This window comes from Bos indicus x Bos taurus, chromosome 1 (assembly GCF_003369695.1).
Source record: "Bos indicus x Bos taurus breed Angus x Brahman F1 hybrid chromosome 1, Bos_hybrid_MaternalHap_v2.0, whole genome shotgun sequence".
NCBI lineage: Eukaryota > Metazoa > Chordata > Mammalia > Artiodactyla > Bovidae > Bos > Bos indicus x Bos taurus.
This window is the reverse complement of record NC_040076.1, coordinates 144641923-144660076: the sequence shown is the minus strand read 5'-3', so window position 1 is coordinate 144660076 and position 18154 is coordinate 144641923. Positions and strand designations below refer to the sequence as shown.

Here is an 18154-nt window from a genome sequence, read left to right as displayed (position 1 = left end):
ACTGCACGCGGCTGGATCGTCTCCCAGTTCACAGTGCTGGGCTCACACGAGCTGCTGGGACCTGGGGCCACCCCGGGGACACAGGTCTTCTGCCTATCTGTCCTTCACACAGAGAACCGGTGTGTCTTCTGCCTTAGGCCCCACGGACTGTGTGCATGCATACACGTGACCGCACACACACACACTTTTTGCTCTGGCAGCCACCAGTGATGCTATCACCCAATGGGCTCCCCAGGCATGTTATTTAACTCTTATGTTCTATGCATGTTTCTATGTGGAAAGTTCCAGGCAAGGGAGGCTCACCTGGGGGTCCCCAGGGTGACGTTATGGGCAGTTAGAAACGTGATCATGGGTAACATCCACCCAAAGTGGCAACTGTCAAAGACCTCTCTGGTCCCAATCATTTTGGGGCTTCCAGGAAAGGCCCACCACATCCTGGCCTGGGCCCCTCCTCCCACAGAGCAAAGGGGAAGAAGGAGGAGGGGCCCCCCGCCTGAGCCAGGCAGTGGCCACTCACCCCATCATCATCGTCGTCCTCGTCCTCATCCTGGCACTGCCGGGGGCTCACCTGAGGATCCCTGCGCAACCTCAGCTCTGAGATCAGACCCTGAACACAGAGGGAGGGGAGGGTCACCAGGGGTCCTGGGACAGAAGACCCCAACTCAGGCCGGGCCCAGCTCAGAGCCAGGCTTGTCTGAGGTCAGGTCCAGCAGAGACACCGCAGGGGGTGATGTCACAGCAGGTGACATCACCCACTCCCTCTCTCTTCCCAAGGATGCTCATCACCCTCTGGGTGGTGCCACGCACTCCCTCCTGTGGTCCCGGCGCTGCACCGGGTGCCTGGACACAGCATGAGCAGAGAAGAGGTCATCGGCGTGCAGTGTCCCGGGAGGCAGCATCCCCTCGGGGCGTGAAGTGGACGGCACTGGGCAGGGGTAGGTCGGGGGCGGCAGGCACCTGCTGGGCAGTGTCCTGAACCGTGAGTGTGGACAACTGCCCGTGGAGAGGACTGGGATCCCCACTCCAACAGGAAGTCTGAGGCAGGGCAGGGCCACGGGCAGCTGGGCTAGCATGATGGCCAAGGACCTCAGCCCAGCCACACCGGGGCCTCTACTGCAAGGCGTCCTGCTCCCAGAGGGCGACGCGACCGCACGTTCTGAATCGTGGTCGAGATCTCGGCCCGTGTGTGAGGCCACAGGATCCAGGCCTTTGGTGTCCTTTCTAGAAGCTGTCCTGCCTGGAGGTTCTGAGTGTTCACAAATGTTTTTCTGGTATTTCTTTTGTTTTCTACTTAACATCTTCATCCATGGGGATGGATCACTGCATCTTCTAAACAGAGACCACATTGCGTTGCTTCTGAGAGGCACATTTTCATAGCTCTTAAAAACGGGCCAGCCTAGGTCAGGAGCTGGCACACTCCTGGGTGAAGGGCCAGTGGTGACTGTTTTCAGGTCTTTGTCGCTGCTGCTCTGCAGCCGTGTTGGGACGTGAACCAGTCTGTGGACACTGGACGCAGCTGCTCCAACCAGACTGTGCGGGACACTGAAACGTTCACGCATCACAAAATAGTCTTGTTTTTTTCCAACCACTGGAACTCGTAAAAGCCCTTTGAGGTTGCGGGCTGTACAAAGACAGGCAGCGGGTGGGATGTCCTGGGGCCGCATGCTCACTCGACCAGCTTATGGTTTTTCCTCTAAGTGCCCTGCAGACTCCCTTCATCACTGACCTCCATCTCATGGCCCTCCTGCTCCCACATGACATCAAGCGACTAACACCCCGAGTGTCCCCAAGAGCCCTCGCCTGAGGGCTCCACTCCTATCTCCAGGCTCAGCTCAGGCCACCTCCTCAAGGAAGCCCTCTTGGACTCCCTCCCAAGGATCAGCACCTCCAGGGGCCAGGTCTGCCCAGCTCCATATTCCCCCCTGCATCTCTGCTTCCACTGATAGTGAGGTCTGCGTGTGAACATGTCATGTTTGTGGCACGTGTGCAAATGGATATGCGCATGTGTGTGTATGAGTGTATAAATGTGTCATGCAGGTATGCACATAGTTATGTGCGCACCTGTATCCATGTACTTGTGTGTATGTGCCCACGTGCATATGTGCACACGTGTGTGCATGTTCAGGCATAAACACCTGCTCCTGGGAGGCGAATGAGGTCAGCGGCCCAGGTACGGGCTGAGGGAGGCCCCGCATCCCCCAGCTACCACGAAGTCATTGTGTCCCCAGTACAACTCCCAGCCAGGCCTGTGAGGAGAGGAGGGGCCGAGCGCACAGGTGGGGGGCAGGCAGGTGACTTCAGCCCCACAGCGCACTATGACACCCCTTTTCTCAAGCAATCTCGAGGGCTGACCTAGGAGTAACTTTGGTAGTCCACTGTTGGGCTTCCCAGTGCTGCCCCGCCTCACCAGCCGATGGGGGAGGGGGCACCGAGTCACCAACGATGGTTTCCTACTGCTGGTCAGTCTCCGTAGGCAGCGAGAACAGTGCCCGCTGGTGGAACCACAGGCCATCTTTACCGTTTTTTTCCACTTTCCCACAGCTCATTCCAGAAGCTCAAGGGCTAAAGTGCCTGTGGCTTAGTGGTCAAGGCCCATCTTGCCTGGGGAGCCGGCAGCTCTGACCCCAACACCATGCCAGGAGGCGGCTCAGTTCTCAGATGCAGGATGCCCAGAGGTTCCAGAAAGTTCGGCAGGACAGCCTGGAGAGGCCTCCAGGGGAAGCTGACAGCCCAGGGGGTGGGGGCTGGTGGAGCGTGGGACAGGGTCAGCTCTGCTGTCCATGGCCCGTCCCCCGGCTGGCGGGTGGTTGCACGGCAGGGGCGAGGCGGCCATATCTTCCCAGGGGTGACCAGGCACAGAAGCGCTGGCTCCGTCTGAGGTCACCCCTGGCTCCAGCTGAACCAGAGCAGATGCTGCGGCCACAGCTGAGCCCAGCTGCTTCTGCCCCTTCATATCCAACCCCACCCCTGCCTCCCTCAGTCCCCTGTCACTGCCCCCCAGGGCAGAATGCCACTGTCTTTTTCGGGATCTTGAACCATCCGGCAGATCCCTGCAAGGTCCACAGTTAGAGTAGGGCTGGCCCCTCCTCACAGCATCTGTTGGGGAGCCCAGGCTGTGTCCAGGGCTGAGGCCACTGGGGGGGGGGACACAGGACAGCCTGACTGATGGCTCAGGACTGTGCAGAAGGCTTAGGCAGCAGGTATCAGGGTCCCTGGCCCCATGCAGTCCATGGAACCCAGGGGCAGAACCCAGCTGAGGGTGCAGGAGGCTGAAAGGCAAGCAGCCCACCCATGGCTGGAGCTCCGGTCTGAAGACGGACGGGCCACCTGGCCATGAGGAGAGGATGTGGCGGGGGCAGTGTTTGGTCCACTCCATGGAGGAGTGTCCTCCCCGCCCGCCCCCTGAATCCAGAGACGCTCCAACCACCATGGAGGGCAATGAGCTGCCAGGAGTGTTGTGTGGAGGGCCTGTTTGCGGGAGGGCACACATGTGTGTATGCTCAGAGCATGTGTGTAAGGGGCACAAGCCAGGAGCAGGAACACAGTGATCACACCTGCTCTCCTGCATGGGCAGCACACACAGGCGCCCCACCTCTCTGGGCACCAGCTCACCACCGCCTGCAGGAAGCACGAGCCTTTCTGGGCTTAAAAAGGCAGGGGGTTGGCCCTGGGGCTCAGGGAGGAGGCAGCAGTGTGTTAGGGATGGAAATTCTCAGCCTGCCCAGCTGAGGGTGGTGCTAAAGGGGGAACAGGCATCCCCAGATGACAGACAGTCATCAAGATTGAGAATTCAGGGGGAGGCACAGAGGTTAAGATTCCAGAAAGCCACACTCTGAACACCCCGGGGAGACACCATGAGGCAGCAGTCGGGGGGCAGGCCACCAGGCTCCCGCAGGTACAGGTCAGAGCACTGGACATCTGGACATGACTGTCCCCACGCTGATACCGTCCCGTGAGGCCAGGCTGCCACGAGAACAGGCCCGCAGCACTCTGGCCCCCACACTGCCAGCCAGCAGGGTGGCCGCTCAGCAAGAGGCCGCCAGACTGGGTTGGAATGGGGAGCAGAGGAGCCGGGCCCCCCGCCAACTGGCCTGCCCACTGGGGCAGCTGGGGAGACATCAGTAGCCCAGAGGTCACTGGGCCCACTGCAAACGCTGGATGGACTTAACAGATGTTATGAAATCCAGACCATTTGAAATCTGTCCTGTCACTGCCTCACTAGGGCCCCTGGTCTTAAGAGCTGTGTGCAGACGACCACAGCCCCACGACATGAAAGCCTGTCCCTCATCACCGGTGCTGGGGCTGCCTCCCTGGGACCCCTATCTGGCAGCCCAGGGTTCTCTGGGCCTCCTGACTCACCCCCTGACTCACAGGGCCGTGTCCTGGCCCCAGGCCATGGGCTGAATGCACCTGTACAGGGGTGGGTGAACTGCAGCCCCCATGGACCTGACTGCCCCACCTCACCCCCTGCCTCTCCTTCCTCTGCTGGCTGACCCCCAGGCCGCCTGCTCCCTTGTCACCTACTCCAGCTGTCACTGTGACTGGGCCACACCACCACTGTCCCATTCTCCACACACCCTGGACCAAGTGGCATCTCACCGGTTTCCTGTATGAAGCCCCAGCTCCTGGACTATTTGTATGAAACTCTATTAAAAGCATCTCCTTCAGGCAATGGCGTGACTACTGCAGGACTATGAACAGGTTACATTACCCGTTCAGGTTGCTTCAGATGATTGACAGATGGGTACTGGAAGGAGCCGGCGACCGTGACCTTGAGTGCCCCGAGCTGCCCTCAGTCAGCAGCACGTTTGGTGTGGCTGGGCTTGGGGGCCACAGCAGGAGAACTGGGGGTGTCAGAGGTCACCAGCACTTTCCCTGCCTGCTCTGCTACCATCCTCTGTCTAAGCCTGCCCAAACCTAGTGTGGCCAGTGGGCATCTCTTCGCTTCAGTGGATCAATCACTTCTGAAGATCAAACCAGTCCATCCTAAAGGAAATCAACCCTGAATATTCATCGGAAGGACTGATGCTGAAACTGAAGCTCCAATACTTTTACCACCTGATGCAGAGAGCTGACTCATTGGAAAAGACCCTGATGCTGGGGAATATTGAGGACAAGAGAAGAAGGGGATGACAGAGGATGAGACGGTTGGATGACATCACTGATTTGATGGACATGAGTTTGAGCAGGCTCCAGGAGATAGTGAAGGATGGGGAAGCCTGGCATGCTGCAGTCCATGTGGTCACAAAGAGTCAGACATGACTTAGCGACTGAACAACACTTTTTATATAATGTGGCCAGCAAAGCCGCCTGCTGAGGCAAATTCACAGCCTCTAGCACCATCATCACAGAACAGAAGCAGTGAACGTTCAACATGAGGAGCACAGCTGGAGCGCGGCCTGGGAAGCCCAAGCCAGTCCTGTCCTGGCCCAGTGTCAGTTTCAGATGAGGGCCCCGGGGTCTGAACACGTGACTAAACCTCCACGGAAACCTGGGTAAAGAGAAAGGTGGTTTCACACAGAGAAAAGCAGACAGGAATGAGAAAACAGGGACATTTCCAACAAAGAGAAACTAAGTCAAGAAAACTTGACCACAGGGTATCTGAAATAGTTAAGAAAAAGAAAGGATGAGGTCAATAAACACTGAAAAAGCGCTGAATTAATGTTTTAAGCCAAACACTATAACGGATCAGATCAGATCAGATCAGTCGCTCAGTCGTGTCCGACTCTTTTCGACCCCATGAATTGCAGCACGCCAGGCCTCCCTGTCCTGTTCTGGGTGGAATTAGGAATCTCCTAAGAGATATTTATTACCATTTAAGCTCAAGGAGAAGAATGAACCTGAAAACACCAAGGACGCTCATAATTTTGGGGAGAAAACAACAAAGGCTTTGCAAGCATCTTCAGAATAGGTGCCGGGCTGAGCGTGGGGGTCAGCAAGGGGCTGAGCACCTGCTCGAGACCACTAGCCGTGACACTCTGGCTCATCGCACACTCTGAGCTCTGTGCGCACCTCTGCCAAGTCCTGCCTGTCACACACGTGAGTGGTTCTTTCCCAAGAGTCTCAGTTCAGAAGAATTGACAAACGCTATCCTAAGCCGACCTATCTACTCCTCCCCAGATAGCACGCTTCACCTCTCACCCGGCTGGAGGCTGATCAAACACCCACAGAGAGATTCCTGGAACTGGAGTCTGAGGAATAAAGGGGCCACACTGCACTGGACTTCGCTGGAAGTGCCCAGGCAACATCAGGGGGGACAGCAACTTCACGGCAAGCAGGGCTCCAGCCAGAGCCAGATGGAACGACCTTACAGTCCCCTCTGCTCTGTCTCTCTAACCTTTAAAGATTTTTCTGGGTGTCTTCTACAGGCTAGATTTAACCACATAAACATTTTAAATATCCCAATGGTGGGGGAAAAAAAGACTAGGTGAAAAGGCAAGAGAAAAACTGGGGAATAAAATTTACAGTGTATAGAACAAATGATCAGTATCTTTTATATATAAAGAGTTCACACAAACTAATAAACAATTGAAACCATTAAAACAAAAAATGCAAAGGACATGAACAGACACACAAGAAGAAATACAGAGAACCAGTAAACATGTGAAATAGTATAGTTTGTTTTCACTAACAACCAAGAAATGCAAATTAAAACACCCAGACACTGTTAGTCTACATATACGACTAGCAAGTGTATTTTGCAGAGATGACCGCAGCCTGGCAGGGCTGAGGGAAGAGGCATCTGGGTGTCCTTGCTGCAGAAAGGTGGTGACCTCCGTTAGCACCGTGAGACAGGCAGCCCCTGTCCCCACCTGCCCACGAGCAACTTTTCAATTGTTGAGAAATATAGAACTCATGGCAGGGGTGGGGGAGGCGGGGTGCGGCAGGGAGTTCCAATCTAGAGAAGCCCGGGAATTCTCACAACGAATCACCAGTAAACACAGCCCCTCTCCCATGGCACGGCTCCCTCTGACTTATCTCCACTTCATCAAGTTCGAGGATCAAAATGAAAACACAAAGAGGCTCAGTTTGGTATCAAAGTCTTACTGGCTCCCAGACCCCTTGGGTGAAAGTCCCTGCCAAAGGTGAAAGGTCAGCTTTCAGAAGCGAGTCACCAGGACTTAGAACAACGTTAATCAAACAGCCTTTGTCTGGGCAATAATTAACTTTCTGTCCCCCGTGGACACATCCCCCACTGCACACACAGGGAACCCTGTCTGAACTGCTGGGTGGGCGTGCCAGTTGCAGTGTTCAAATTCAGGGACCTGCTAAGGTCTGAGGGTGGCCATCACTGTTTCCAGGAGGCAGGATTCGGCCAAAGGTTCTGAGAAGTGTGGTCACCGGGGACCCAGAAGAAGGATTCCACTAGCATCTGGGACCTGCCTTCCCCAGAAATGAAGGTTGGGTCTGGGTCTGGGGGAGGGGCTTCCCTGGGCACACGACGGGGACCATTGCTCCCCGGTCGCGACCGGGGAAATTCTGCCCCTGCTGCTCTGAGGAGAAGGCCTGCCCTGGGGCTCACCAGCCATGAGGCCACTGCACAGTTTGGCAAAAACAACCAGCACAATGAATGCTGGTGCGTGGCCTGAAGCCTCTGGTCCAGCCGGGGTGTGTGCAGACGGCCCCCAGACAGGCACACACTCAGCGCTCCACTGCTGTTCTGAAATTCTTTCACTGTGCGTGGTCGGTTGACAGGAGAATAAAGCCCCTGCTCACTGATGGGGTGGGGTGGGGCCCGGAGCCCAGGGTCACCATGGGGCACCACGCACCCATGTGGATAGGCATATGCACACACAGGGTGGGGGCCTGGACGTGGCAGACGTGGGCATCCCATGAAGGCAGTGGTCTAAGAACAGCAGGGAGTGAACGCCCAGAGGGAGCAGGGTGGGCAGAGGGTCCTGATGGCTGTGTAACCCGGGCTTTGCCTGTCCCTGGAGCTGCTGCAGCAGCAGGCAGCCCTGGCCATCATCCATCCCCAGCTCCCTGCCTCCTGCCCCTGAGCGTGGAGGCCATCACAGTTACCTGGAACTTTTCAGGGTCTGCTCCACCGGCCTGGGCCACGAAGAGGCGGGCGTCCGGCTCCAGCTGCAGGTCGTGCAGTGAGTGCGCCAGGGGCTGGCCCTGGACCTCCTTACAGTCCACGAAGAGCCTGGCATAGGCGCCATCCACGCTGAGTGCCAGGCGCGTCCAGCGACCATCCAGCGCGGGCAGCTCGAAGCTGGCGGCTGTGCGTGTGTGGGTGGCTCCCGGCTCCGTGTACAGCAGCTGCACGTGCTGCCGCCCCCCACGTGCCGCCGTCAGCTTCACGCCCACCGAGACCACTGCCTGCGCCGGGTCTGTGACCGCAAAGAGCACGCCCGCGCGCGCCGAGGCCGGCCGCACACGCACAAGCAGCGAGAAGTCCTGGAAGAACGCGCCAGGCAGGAGTCTCCGGGCCGCCTGGCCTCCACCGCTGCCGTCCTCGCCGAACTCATAGGCGGACCCCACGTCGGGGTCGTGCACCATGGCCACCTGCCAGGGCGGGGGCTCCCCGAGCAGCTGCTGGAGCCCTACCTCCACGACCTCTTCGTCTGCGGAGAGAAAGACAGCAGTGAGGCCGCGCCCACTGGGGAAACCAAGGCCCGGGCCATCTCGCACCTGCCCCCACCACCGCCCCAGCAGGGACAGACAGCCACTTGTTCCTTCAGGCACCACGCCCACCCCCACGGGCTCGCTCCTCCAAGTGGGGCGCAGAGACCGTCCAAAACCAGCCTGGCGCGAGAGGCAGGGGCGTGGCCTGCTGTAGACCCCACCTCCCTAAAGTTAGCACAAGGAGCTCGATCCCTCCTCCACTCCCAACCCCCTGCTCAGACTCCACACTGGGACTTGGTCCCCGCCCCCGCTCCCACACTGGAGTCACGTGGCATACCTGACATACAAAAGACAGAGATTCGCACAGGGCTGCCCCGAGCTGAATGCACACTAGGAACAGTCCGGAAACAGTTACACTCTCAGGAAGGGACAGGATAAGAGGGCTGCATTTCCTGGGGGCCCCTTTGAGGCTTGTGGTCCCCCTGTTTGCCCACACGTGGTGCAGCAAACCCCACCCAAGCCTCCCAGCCCTGTGGGTTTTACCCGGTGGTGGCTGTTCGCAGGGCTGGTGCTCACTGCCCTGTGTTCCTGCTGGGCACCACGACCACCACCCGGCCTGGACAGGGCTGTGTGATGGGGGAAGGGAGGGCAGCTTTCTCCCTCCCGCACTGCCCAGGCTCCCTGCCCCACACAGTCGCATCCTTCCTCTCAGACTCTCCATGCGCTCACATCCCTCCCCGTCCTCGGGGGGTCAGCGTCACGGGCACACGTTCTCCAGAGATACTCGACTGTACGGAGCCCCCTCGGTGGCATGGGCCCAGGCTGGGACACAGCCCTGGTGCCTGGACCTGCCTGAACGGGGCTGCTTCCCAGGTGGGCAGGTGCCATCCACAGCCTGGACTGGCGACCTCTGGGACCAGGGGCACCAAGGCTGGGGGGAAGCAGGGCCTCCCTCTCTGTCCAGGGGCTGTGGCTGCTGCCCAACACAGGAAGGTAAACACCAGCTCTGGGAAAGGCCCGCTCACCAGGGACTTCCCTGGACATTTCCAGGCAGAGGGGCAAGGAGCCTCCAGGCCTTTCCTCTCAAGGCCCTCGCCCCACAACCTGGGTGGGCTCTGCCCCCCAAATGCGGTACACAGAGAAGCTCTTCTGGGAGGCAGCTGCTGGCGTGTGGGTGTCCTAACTAAGCCGAGTATGCACACGGCTGTGTGTGCAGGTGACACTGTGGCCCTGTCAGTGTGTCCGTGAGTGGTAGGGCCTGGAGTCCGGCCCCAGAGTGCAGGGTCACGCTGACCCGGACTCCCTGGAGCAGAGGGAACAAACGCTGGACCCCAACTTCCGAAGACAAGCCAGGTCTCTCAAAGAGTCCCCAGAGGACAAACTATGAGAAGAGAAGAGACCAGCAGAGCCCACACGAGGATGAGGGTTTGGGGTAGCTGCCAGACTAGCCCCACCAGGACAGTGGCATCTTGCCTCTGAGCAGCCCTGACTTCCCGCATTGTGGGCTCCCCTTCAGCCTCACTCTACCCTTTGCAGGTGAGATCATTATGCAGATGAAAAGCGGTAACCACCAGAGCAGACAGCAGCCCAGCGGAACAATGGCCTGCCTCAGCACCTGCCCGCAGCGGATGGACCCTCACCAGGGCAGGGGGCCTTCACAAAGACCCTGGGCTCTCGGAGGCCAGCTGTCACTTTCTGCTCACAGACGGACACCACTGTCCACCCAGATGGTGTGGCTGTACGGTCCCTTTGCATCAGACGTGCCCAGGACCCCAGTGTCCACTCAGGGAGATGCCCTAAGATTAAGGAACAAGGGCCTTCAGCAGCCTGAGTTCCAGTAACCCTGGTGCCCCATCTCAGCCGTCCCAGAAGTTAAGCATGGATGTACCCCAGCCGTACACTTCCTCCTGGGCAGCTAGAACTTTTCCAGATTAAGGATGCTGAGACACAGCAGCCCTGGGCCCCTGGTTGGAAGACAGCCCCAGTGACTCCAGAGATGCATGAGCAGCTCCTTCCCAAAGTTCTCCCATTTCCTCTCTCTGCAATTCTCCATGGTTCCCATTGGGAGTAATCTTCAGAATGCCACGGCCCTGAGATCACTGCTTCAGTCTCCAGTTACAGGCATCTTAAGCAGGGGTGGGGGTGGGGGGGTGGTTGTAGCCACACCTCCATGCAGATCTGGCAGCTGCTGGGCTGGAGGCGCTGGCCCGAGACACTGGCCCAGCTGTCTCGGGGTGGAAACCAGCATCTCTTCAGCTAGCGAGCGCCTGAGCTGGGCACTGGGAGTTCCAAGTAGCACCCTCCTGGGAACACAGTGGGTGGCACCTAGGCAAGCTGAGGCCCTCTGGACAGCCACACCCACCTCAGATCAAGGAATCAGGGGACTTGCCTAGTTGAAGACAGTTTCCCTTCCAGCAAACAGACCAGCCAAGGCCCAGTGGGGTTTAGCCCAGGTACATAAGGTTGGCTCAACATAGCTATGACAAACCTAGACAGCATACTAAAAAGCAGAGATATCACTTTGCCAACAAAGGTCTGGTTAGTCAAAGCTATGGTTTTTCCAGTATTCATGTTTGGGTGTGAGAGCTGGATCATAAAGAAGACTGAGCAGCAAATAAACAATGCTTTCAAATTGTGCTGGAGAACACTCCTGAGAGTCCCTTGGACAGCAAGGAGATCAAACCAGTCAATCCTAAAGGAAATCAACGCTGAATATTCATTGGAAGGACTGGTGCTGAAGCTGAAGCTCTGATACATTGGCTACCTGATGTGAAGAGCTGACCCATTGGAGAAGACCCTGATGCTGGGAAAGATTGAGGGCAAAAGGAGAAGGGGTGACAGAGGATGAGGTGGTTGGATGGCATCACCAACTCAATGGACATGAGTTTGAGCAAGCTCCAGGAGATGATAAAAGACAGGGAAGCCTGCAGTCCATGGGATCCCAAAGAGTCAGACACGATTTGGTGACTGAACAACATTTGAAATCAATTAATGGAAACCATCACATCAGTAAGCTAAAGAAGAGGATATCACATGGTCGTATCATAGATGCAGAAAAAGTATTTCATAAAATCCTACACCTATTATGATAAAAACCTTCAGTAGACTAGGAATAAAAGTGAACTTCCTCAACTTGATAAACATTTTTTAAAAAGCTACAGCTAACATCATACTTACTGGTGAGAAATTTTAAGCTTTTTCACTAAAATCAGGTACAAGGTAAGGATGCCCCCTCACCACTCTTTTTCAACATCACAGATAATGCCATAAGACAAGAAAAGGCAATAAAAGCACATAGGTTGGGGAGGAAGAAATAAAGCTGTCAATCTGCAGATGACATGAAAACCAAACTGTAGAAAATCCAAAATAATTATTCAAAAAATACTCCTGGAGCTACTGATTATAGCAAGTTTGTATGATATAAGATTAACGTACAAAAGTCAATCATTTTCCATATACTGTCAATGAACAAGTAGAATTTGATATTAAGACATGATACCATTTACATTAGCATCTCCAAGATGAAATATTTATATTTATACTACACATAAGTATGACAAATATATGCACAAGATCTACACGAGGAAAACTACAAACTCTGACAAAAGAAATCAGAGAAGAAGTAAATAAATGCAGAATATTCCATGTTCATGGATAGGAAGATTCAATATTGTCAAGATATCAGTTCTTCCCAACTTGACCTATAGATTCAATACAATCCCAATAAAAATCAGAGCAAGTTATTTTGGGGCTTTCAACAAATCAACTTTGAGTTTATACAGAGAGGAAAAGACCAACTCAATACTTGCAGGAGAACAAAGTTGGAGAAGTGACAGTATCTGATTTGAGACTTACTACACAGCTATAGCAAAAACAAGACTGGGAGCTGACTGTGGCTCAAATCATGAACTCCTTATTGCCAAATTCAGACTGAAATTGAAGAAAGTGGGGAAAACCACTAGACCATTCAGGTATGGCCTAAATCAAATCCCTTATGACTGTACAGTGGAAGTGAGAAATAGATTTAAGGGACTCTAGATCTGATAGACAGACTGCCTTATGAACTATGGATGGACGTTCGTGACATTGTACAGGAGACAGGGATCAAGACCATCCCCAAGAAAAAGAAATGCAAAAAAGCAAAATGGCTGTCTGAGGAGGCCTTACAAATAGCTGTGAAAAGAAGAGAAGTAAAAAGCAAAGGAGAAAAGGAAAGATATACCCATTTGAATGCAGAGTTCCGAAAAATAGCAAGGAGAGATAAGAAAGCTTTCCTCAGCGATCAGTGCAAAGAAATAGAGGGAAAAAATAGAATGGGAAAGACTAGAGATCTCTTCAAGAAAATTAGAGATATCAAGGGAACATTTCATACAAAGATGGGCTCAATAAAGGACAGAAATGGTATGGACCTAACAGCAGAAGAAGATATTAAGAAGAGGTGGCAAGAGGACACAGAACTGTACAAAAATGATCTTCACAACCCAGATAATCACGATGGTGTGATCACTCACACTCACCTAGAGCCAGACATCCTGGAATGTGAAGTCAAGTGGCCTTAGGAAGCATCACTATGAACAAAGCTAGTGGAGGTGATGGAATTCCAGTTGAGCTATTTCAAATCCTAAAAGATGATGCTGTGAAAGTGCTGCAATCACTATGTCAGCAAATTTGGAAAACTCAACAGTAGCCACAGAACTGGAAATGGTCAGTTTTCATCCCGATCCCAAAGAAAGGCAATGCCAAAGAATGCTCAAACTACTGCACAATTGCACTCATCTCACACGCTAGTAAAGTAATGCTCAAAATTCTCCAAGCCAGGCTTCAGTAATATGTGACCCGTAAACTTCCAGATGTTCAAGCTGGTTTCAGAAAAGGCAGAGGAACCAGAGATCAAATTGCCAACATCCGCTGGATCATGGAAAAAGCAAGAGAATTCCAGAAAACATCTATTTCTGCTTTACTGAGTATGCCAAAGCCTTAGACTGTGTGGATCACAATAAACTGTGGACAATTTTGAAAGAGATGGGAATACCAGACCACCTGACCTGCCTCTTGAGAAACCTGTATGCAGGCCAGGAAGCAACAGTTAGAACTGGACATGGAACAACAGACTGGTTCCAAATAGGAAAAGGAGTACGTCAAGGCTGTATATTGTCACCCTGCTTATTTAACTTCTGTGCAGAGTACATCATGAGAAACGCTGGGCTGGAAGGAGCACAAGCAGGAATCAAGATTGCCGGGAGAAATATCAATAACCTCAGATATGCAGATGACGCCACCCTTATGGCAGAAAGTGAAGAAGAACTAAAGAGCCTCTTGATGAAAGTGAAAGAGGAGAGTGAAAAAGTTGGTTTAAAGCTCAACATTCAGAAAACGAAGATCATGGCATCCGGTCCCATCACTTCATGGCAAATAGATGGGGAAACAGTGGAAACAGTGGCTGACTTTATTTTGTGGGGTTCCAAAATCCCTGCAGATGGTGACTGCAGCCATGAAATTAAAAGACACTGACTCCTTGGAAGGAAAGTTATGACCAACCTAGACAGCATAATAAAAAGCAGAGACATTACTTTGCCAACAAAGGTCTGTCTAGTCAAGGCTATGGTTTTTCCAGTGGTCATGTATGGATGTGAGAGTTGGGACTGTGAAGAAAGCTAAGCACCAAAGAACTGATGCTTTTGAACTGTGGGGTTGGAAAAGACTCTTGAGAGTCCCTTGGACTGCAAGGAGATCCAACCAGTCCATCCTAAAGGAGATCAGTCCTGGGTGTTCATTGGAAGGACTGATGCTGAAGCTGAAACTCCAATACTTTGGCCACCTCATGTGAAGAGTTGACTCATTGGAAAAGACCCTGATGCTGGGAGGGATTAGGGGCAGGAGGAGAAGGGGACAACAGAGGATGAGATGGTTGGATGGCATCACCGGCTCAGTGGACATGGGTTTGAGTAGACTCCAGGGGTTGGTGATGGACAGGGAGGCCTGGCGTGCTGTGGTTCATGGGGTCGCAAAGAGTCGGACACGACTGAGCAACTGAACTGAACTGATACAGCTATGGGAATCAAGACAGTGTGGTCTTGACAAAAGAAGAGACAAGTAGATCAATGGAACAGAATAGAGAGCCCAGAAAGAGATGCATATAAATATAGCCAAGCTTGAATTAAAAAATCAAACATAGTATAATGGGGAAAAGATAGTCTTTTTAACAAATGGTGCTGTAACATCTGGATATCACATGAAGAAAAAAAAGAATCTAGACACAGACCTTACACGCTTCACAAAAATTAATTCACAATGGATCACAGATCTAAATGTAAAGTGCAAAACTATAAAACTCCCAGAAGATAATAGGAGAGAAATGCTTAATGATTGTGCTTTTGGCAATGACTTTTTAGATACAACACAAACACAATTCATGAAAGAACTGACAAGCTGGACTTGCTTAAAATGAAAAACATCTGTTCTCCAAAAGACACCGTTAGGAGAATGAGCAGACAAGCCAGACTGGGAGGAAAAAAAACTGCAAAACAGGCATCACACGAAGGACTCTTATCCAAAATATGCAAAGAACACTTAAATCTCAACAACGAGAACATGAACAGCTTGACTGAAAAATGCACAAAAGATCGAAACAGACACCTCACCAAAGAAGAGGCAGGGATGGCAGATTGAACAGATGCTCCCCATCAGCTGTCATCAGGAAAATGCAAACTGAAACAAGGGGATTCCCTGGTAGGTCCGGGGTTGGGAATCCTCACTTTCACTGCTGGGTATACGGGTTCAGTCCCTGGTCAGGGAACTAATATCCCACAGGTCACATGGCACAGCCAAAAAGTAAAATAAAAACAAAATAAAACAACAATGAGCTCTCACTACACACCTGCCAGAATGGCCAACATCTGGAATAGCGACACCACCAAGCGCTGGCGAGGATGTGGAGCGAAAGAAATTCTCATTACTGCTGGGGGAGGTGGGGTGCGTGCAGAATGGTGCAGCCACTTGGGAAGACAGTTTGGTAGTTTCTTAAGAAACTAAACATACAGGAAACAGCAATCATGCTTCTGGGTATTTACCCAAAGGAGCTGAAACCTGTATCTACACTAAAACCAGCACATGGATGTTTCTAGAAACTTTACTGATAACTGGGGGCTTCCTGGATGGCTCATCGGGTAAAGAACCCACCTGCCATGCAGGAGACACAAGAGAGGCAGGTTCTATCCCTGGGTGGGGAAGATCCCCTGGAGGAGGAAATGGCAACCCACTCCAGTATTCTTGCCTGGAGAATCCCATGAACAGAGGAGCCTGGCGGGCTACAGTCCATGGGGTCACAAGGAGTCGGACACGACTTAGTGACTAAATAACAAGAACAACTCATAACTGACAAAACCTGGAAGGAACCAAGAAGCCCTTCAGTGGATGAATGAATAAATAAACTGCAGTCCATCCTACAGTGGAACATCATTCAGCTAAAAACAAGCTATTAAGTCAAGAAAGACACGGAGGAATCTTGAATGCATAATGACTAAGAAGCCAATGTGAAAAGGCTGCAGACTGTATGATTCCGACTATATGACTCTCTGGAAAAGGCACAACTATGAAGACAGTGAAAAGACGGATGGTTTCCAGGAACTGGTGGGGCTGGGGGTGAACGGGTGGAGCAGAGAGGATTTGTAGGGCGATGAAGATGTTGTCCAGCACGCAGCGTTTGGACTCTGGTGATTATGACAGCTCAATGCAGGCTCAAATGAGGGTGCTGACAGCGGGGGCAGCAGACGGTGCACGGGAACTCTGGGTGCCCCCCTATCAAGTTTGCTGTGAACCTAAAGCTGCTCTGAAAAACATGGTCAAAACATCAGGCAGAGGATAACAAGAAAAGTAAGCAAATATTGCAACACCACATCAGATAAAACAGAATTCTAGATGAAAGCCACTAAGTGGGACAAAGGGGACGGTTATTTTGACAGCCCACCGAGATGTGATAAGCCCCATCCCGACCTGCGCACACAGCAGAAAGGGGAGAGAGTCCTCATTCACAGTGCAGCTCCTGGGGGCTCTCTCCCCGCCCACTGCCCCATGAGATGGGACGCGACCACCGAGGTAAGACAACCTGATCACGTGTCTAAACAAAGGCCATCCTGTCCCTTCCCCACACACGGCAGTGATCACCGAGTCAAGAAGGCTGTGGGGGTAGGGGTCCTCACCCAGCAGCACAGAGAAAACACATGGAGGACGAACGTCTCAGGGACACACCGGGCTGGGAATCCTCCTGAGAGGATGGAGACCCGCATCCCCGCCGACACGTTCATCACACTCGAATCTGCACCTGCGCCACAGCCTTGGTGGTGCACAGTCCGTGGCTGTGGTGACATGCAGCCCGTGGCCCTGGGGCTCAGGGAGGTGGTCAGGAGGGAGCCCTGTGCCAGGGCCCGTGCCATAGGGGAGCCTACTGGCCTTGGGGAACATTTCTAGTGATCTGGCAGAGAAAATGCCGACGGCATCCAAGCAACCCTTGAAGAAGGCTCTGCATTCCACATGGGGTGTCACCCAGCACCCAAAGCCAGGCCATACGGGGGCTCTCAGGCCGCATGCGAGTCATTAACACAGACGTGAACATGTGAGAAACGAAGAAATGGGGAGGATGAGGGGCTCTCCATCCCGCCCTCCAGTGACACGGGGAGGACGTCCCAGACTGTGCAGGAAGAGGGAATTTCAGACACAGAACGTGGTCCCACGTCCACAAAGTAGGAGTCTCACGTACGCGTGGGCACACACACACGTGCACAAACGCGCTAATGGAGCTAAGTAACCAGCTCCAAGATGTCGGTCCTGCAGCATCTGGAGCCCGAGGCTCTGCAGGTGTGACAGCTGTTCCAGCCCTCAGGATGAGGGCCCCACCCAACCCCACTACGCCCTGAGCAGAGAGCTCTCCCAGCCAGGAGGGAGCCAGAGCAGCCTGAGAAGGGCTGGCCGACTCCACAGGCTTGACGATGGAGGGAGGGCGGTGAGCCAAGGAATGCAGGCGCCTCCAGAAGCTGAAGAGGCAGAGACCGAGCCTTCCCTGAGCCCCGGGAGGAACGCAGCCCCCACACCTTGTTTTTGGCCCCAAGAGATTGATTTCAGATTCCTGACTCCAAAGGTTACAATCTATGTTCACTGGAGCCCCCGAGTCTGTGGTCATCTGTCCCCGCGGGCCTAGGACACACACACCATATCTGTGCAAATCCACAGACATTCCATACGCAGGGCGCTGAGTCCAGCCCTCTCCTGTGAGGCCTGGACCTTGATGAGTGTGCGCACGACCAGCCTGAGATGAAAATCTAACGCAGAGGAGAAGCAGCCCAGGATGAGACAAGCACGGTGGCCCCAGAGGCTGAGAGGCAGGTGTGGGCGGCCTGGGGCCAGCGTGTGTGGTTTGCAGGAGAAAAAGCCGCTCTGAACTCTGGCCACTCTGCACGCTCCTTCCTTCAGGCTGAGCCCGCTCATCTGCAAAACCTGCCTCTTCCAGGCGGGGCCCCTGCCCCATCCCTCTGACCCCAGCTTGGTCCTCACTCACTCACAGGGGGACAGCCCCCTCGCTGGTCCACCT

The 18154-nt window shown here is 53.6% G+C and overlaps 1 protein-coding gene across 6 annotated transcripts in view; it reads right to left on the bottom strand.

Moving 5' to 3' along the window:
* The window catches only part of COL18A1 (collagen type XVIII alpha 1 chain), a 94478-nt gene that overhangs the window by 30288 nt on the left and 46036 nt on the right, over nucleotides 1–18154 (bottom strand). For all 6 annotated transcript variants that reach the window (XM_027547857.1, XM_027547836.1, XM_027547842.1 and 3 more), the window contains 2 exons: nucleotides 8023–8570; nucleotides 518–607 (listed from right to left, as the gene is read on the bottom strand). In XM_027547857.1, coding sequence (XP_027403658.1) covers nucleotides 518–607; nucleotides 8023–8570 — 638 coding nt within the window. The remainder of the gene's footprint in view (nucleotides 1–517; nucleotides 608–8022; nucleotides 8571–18154) is intronic.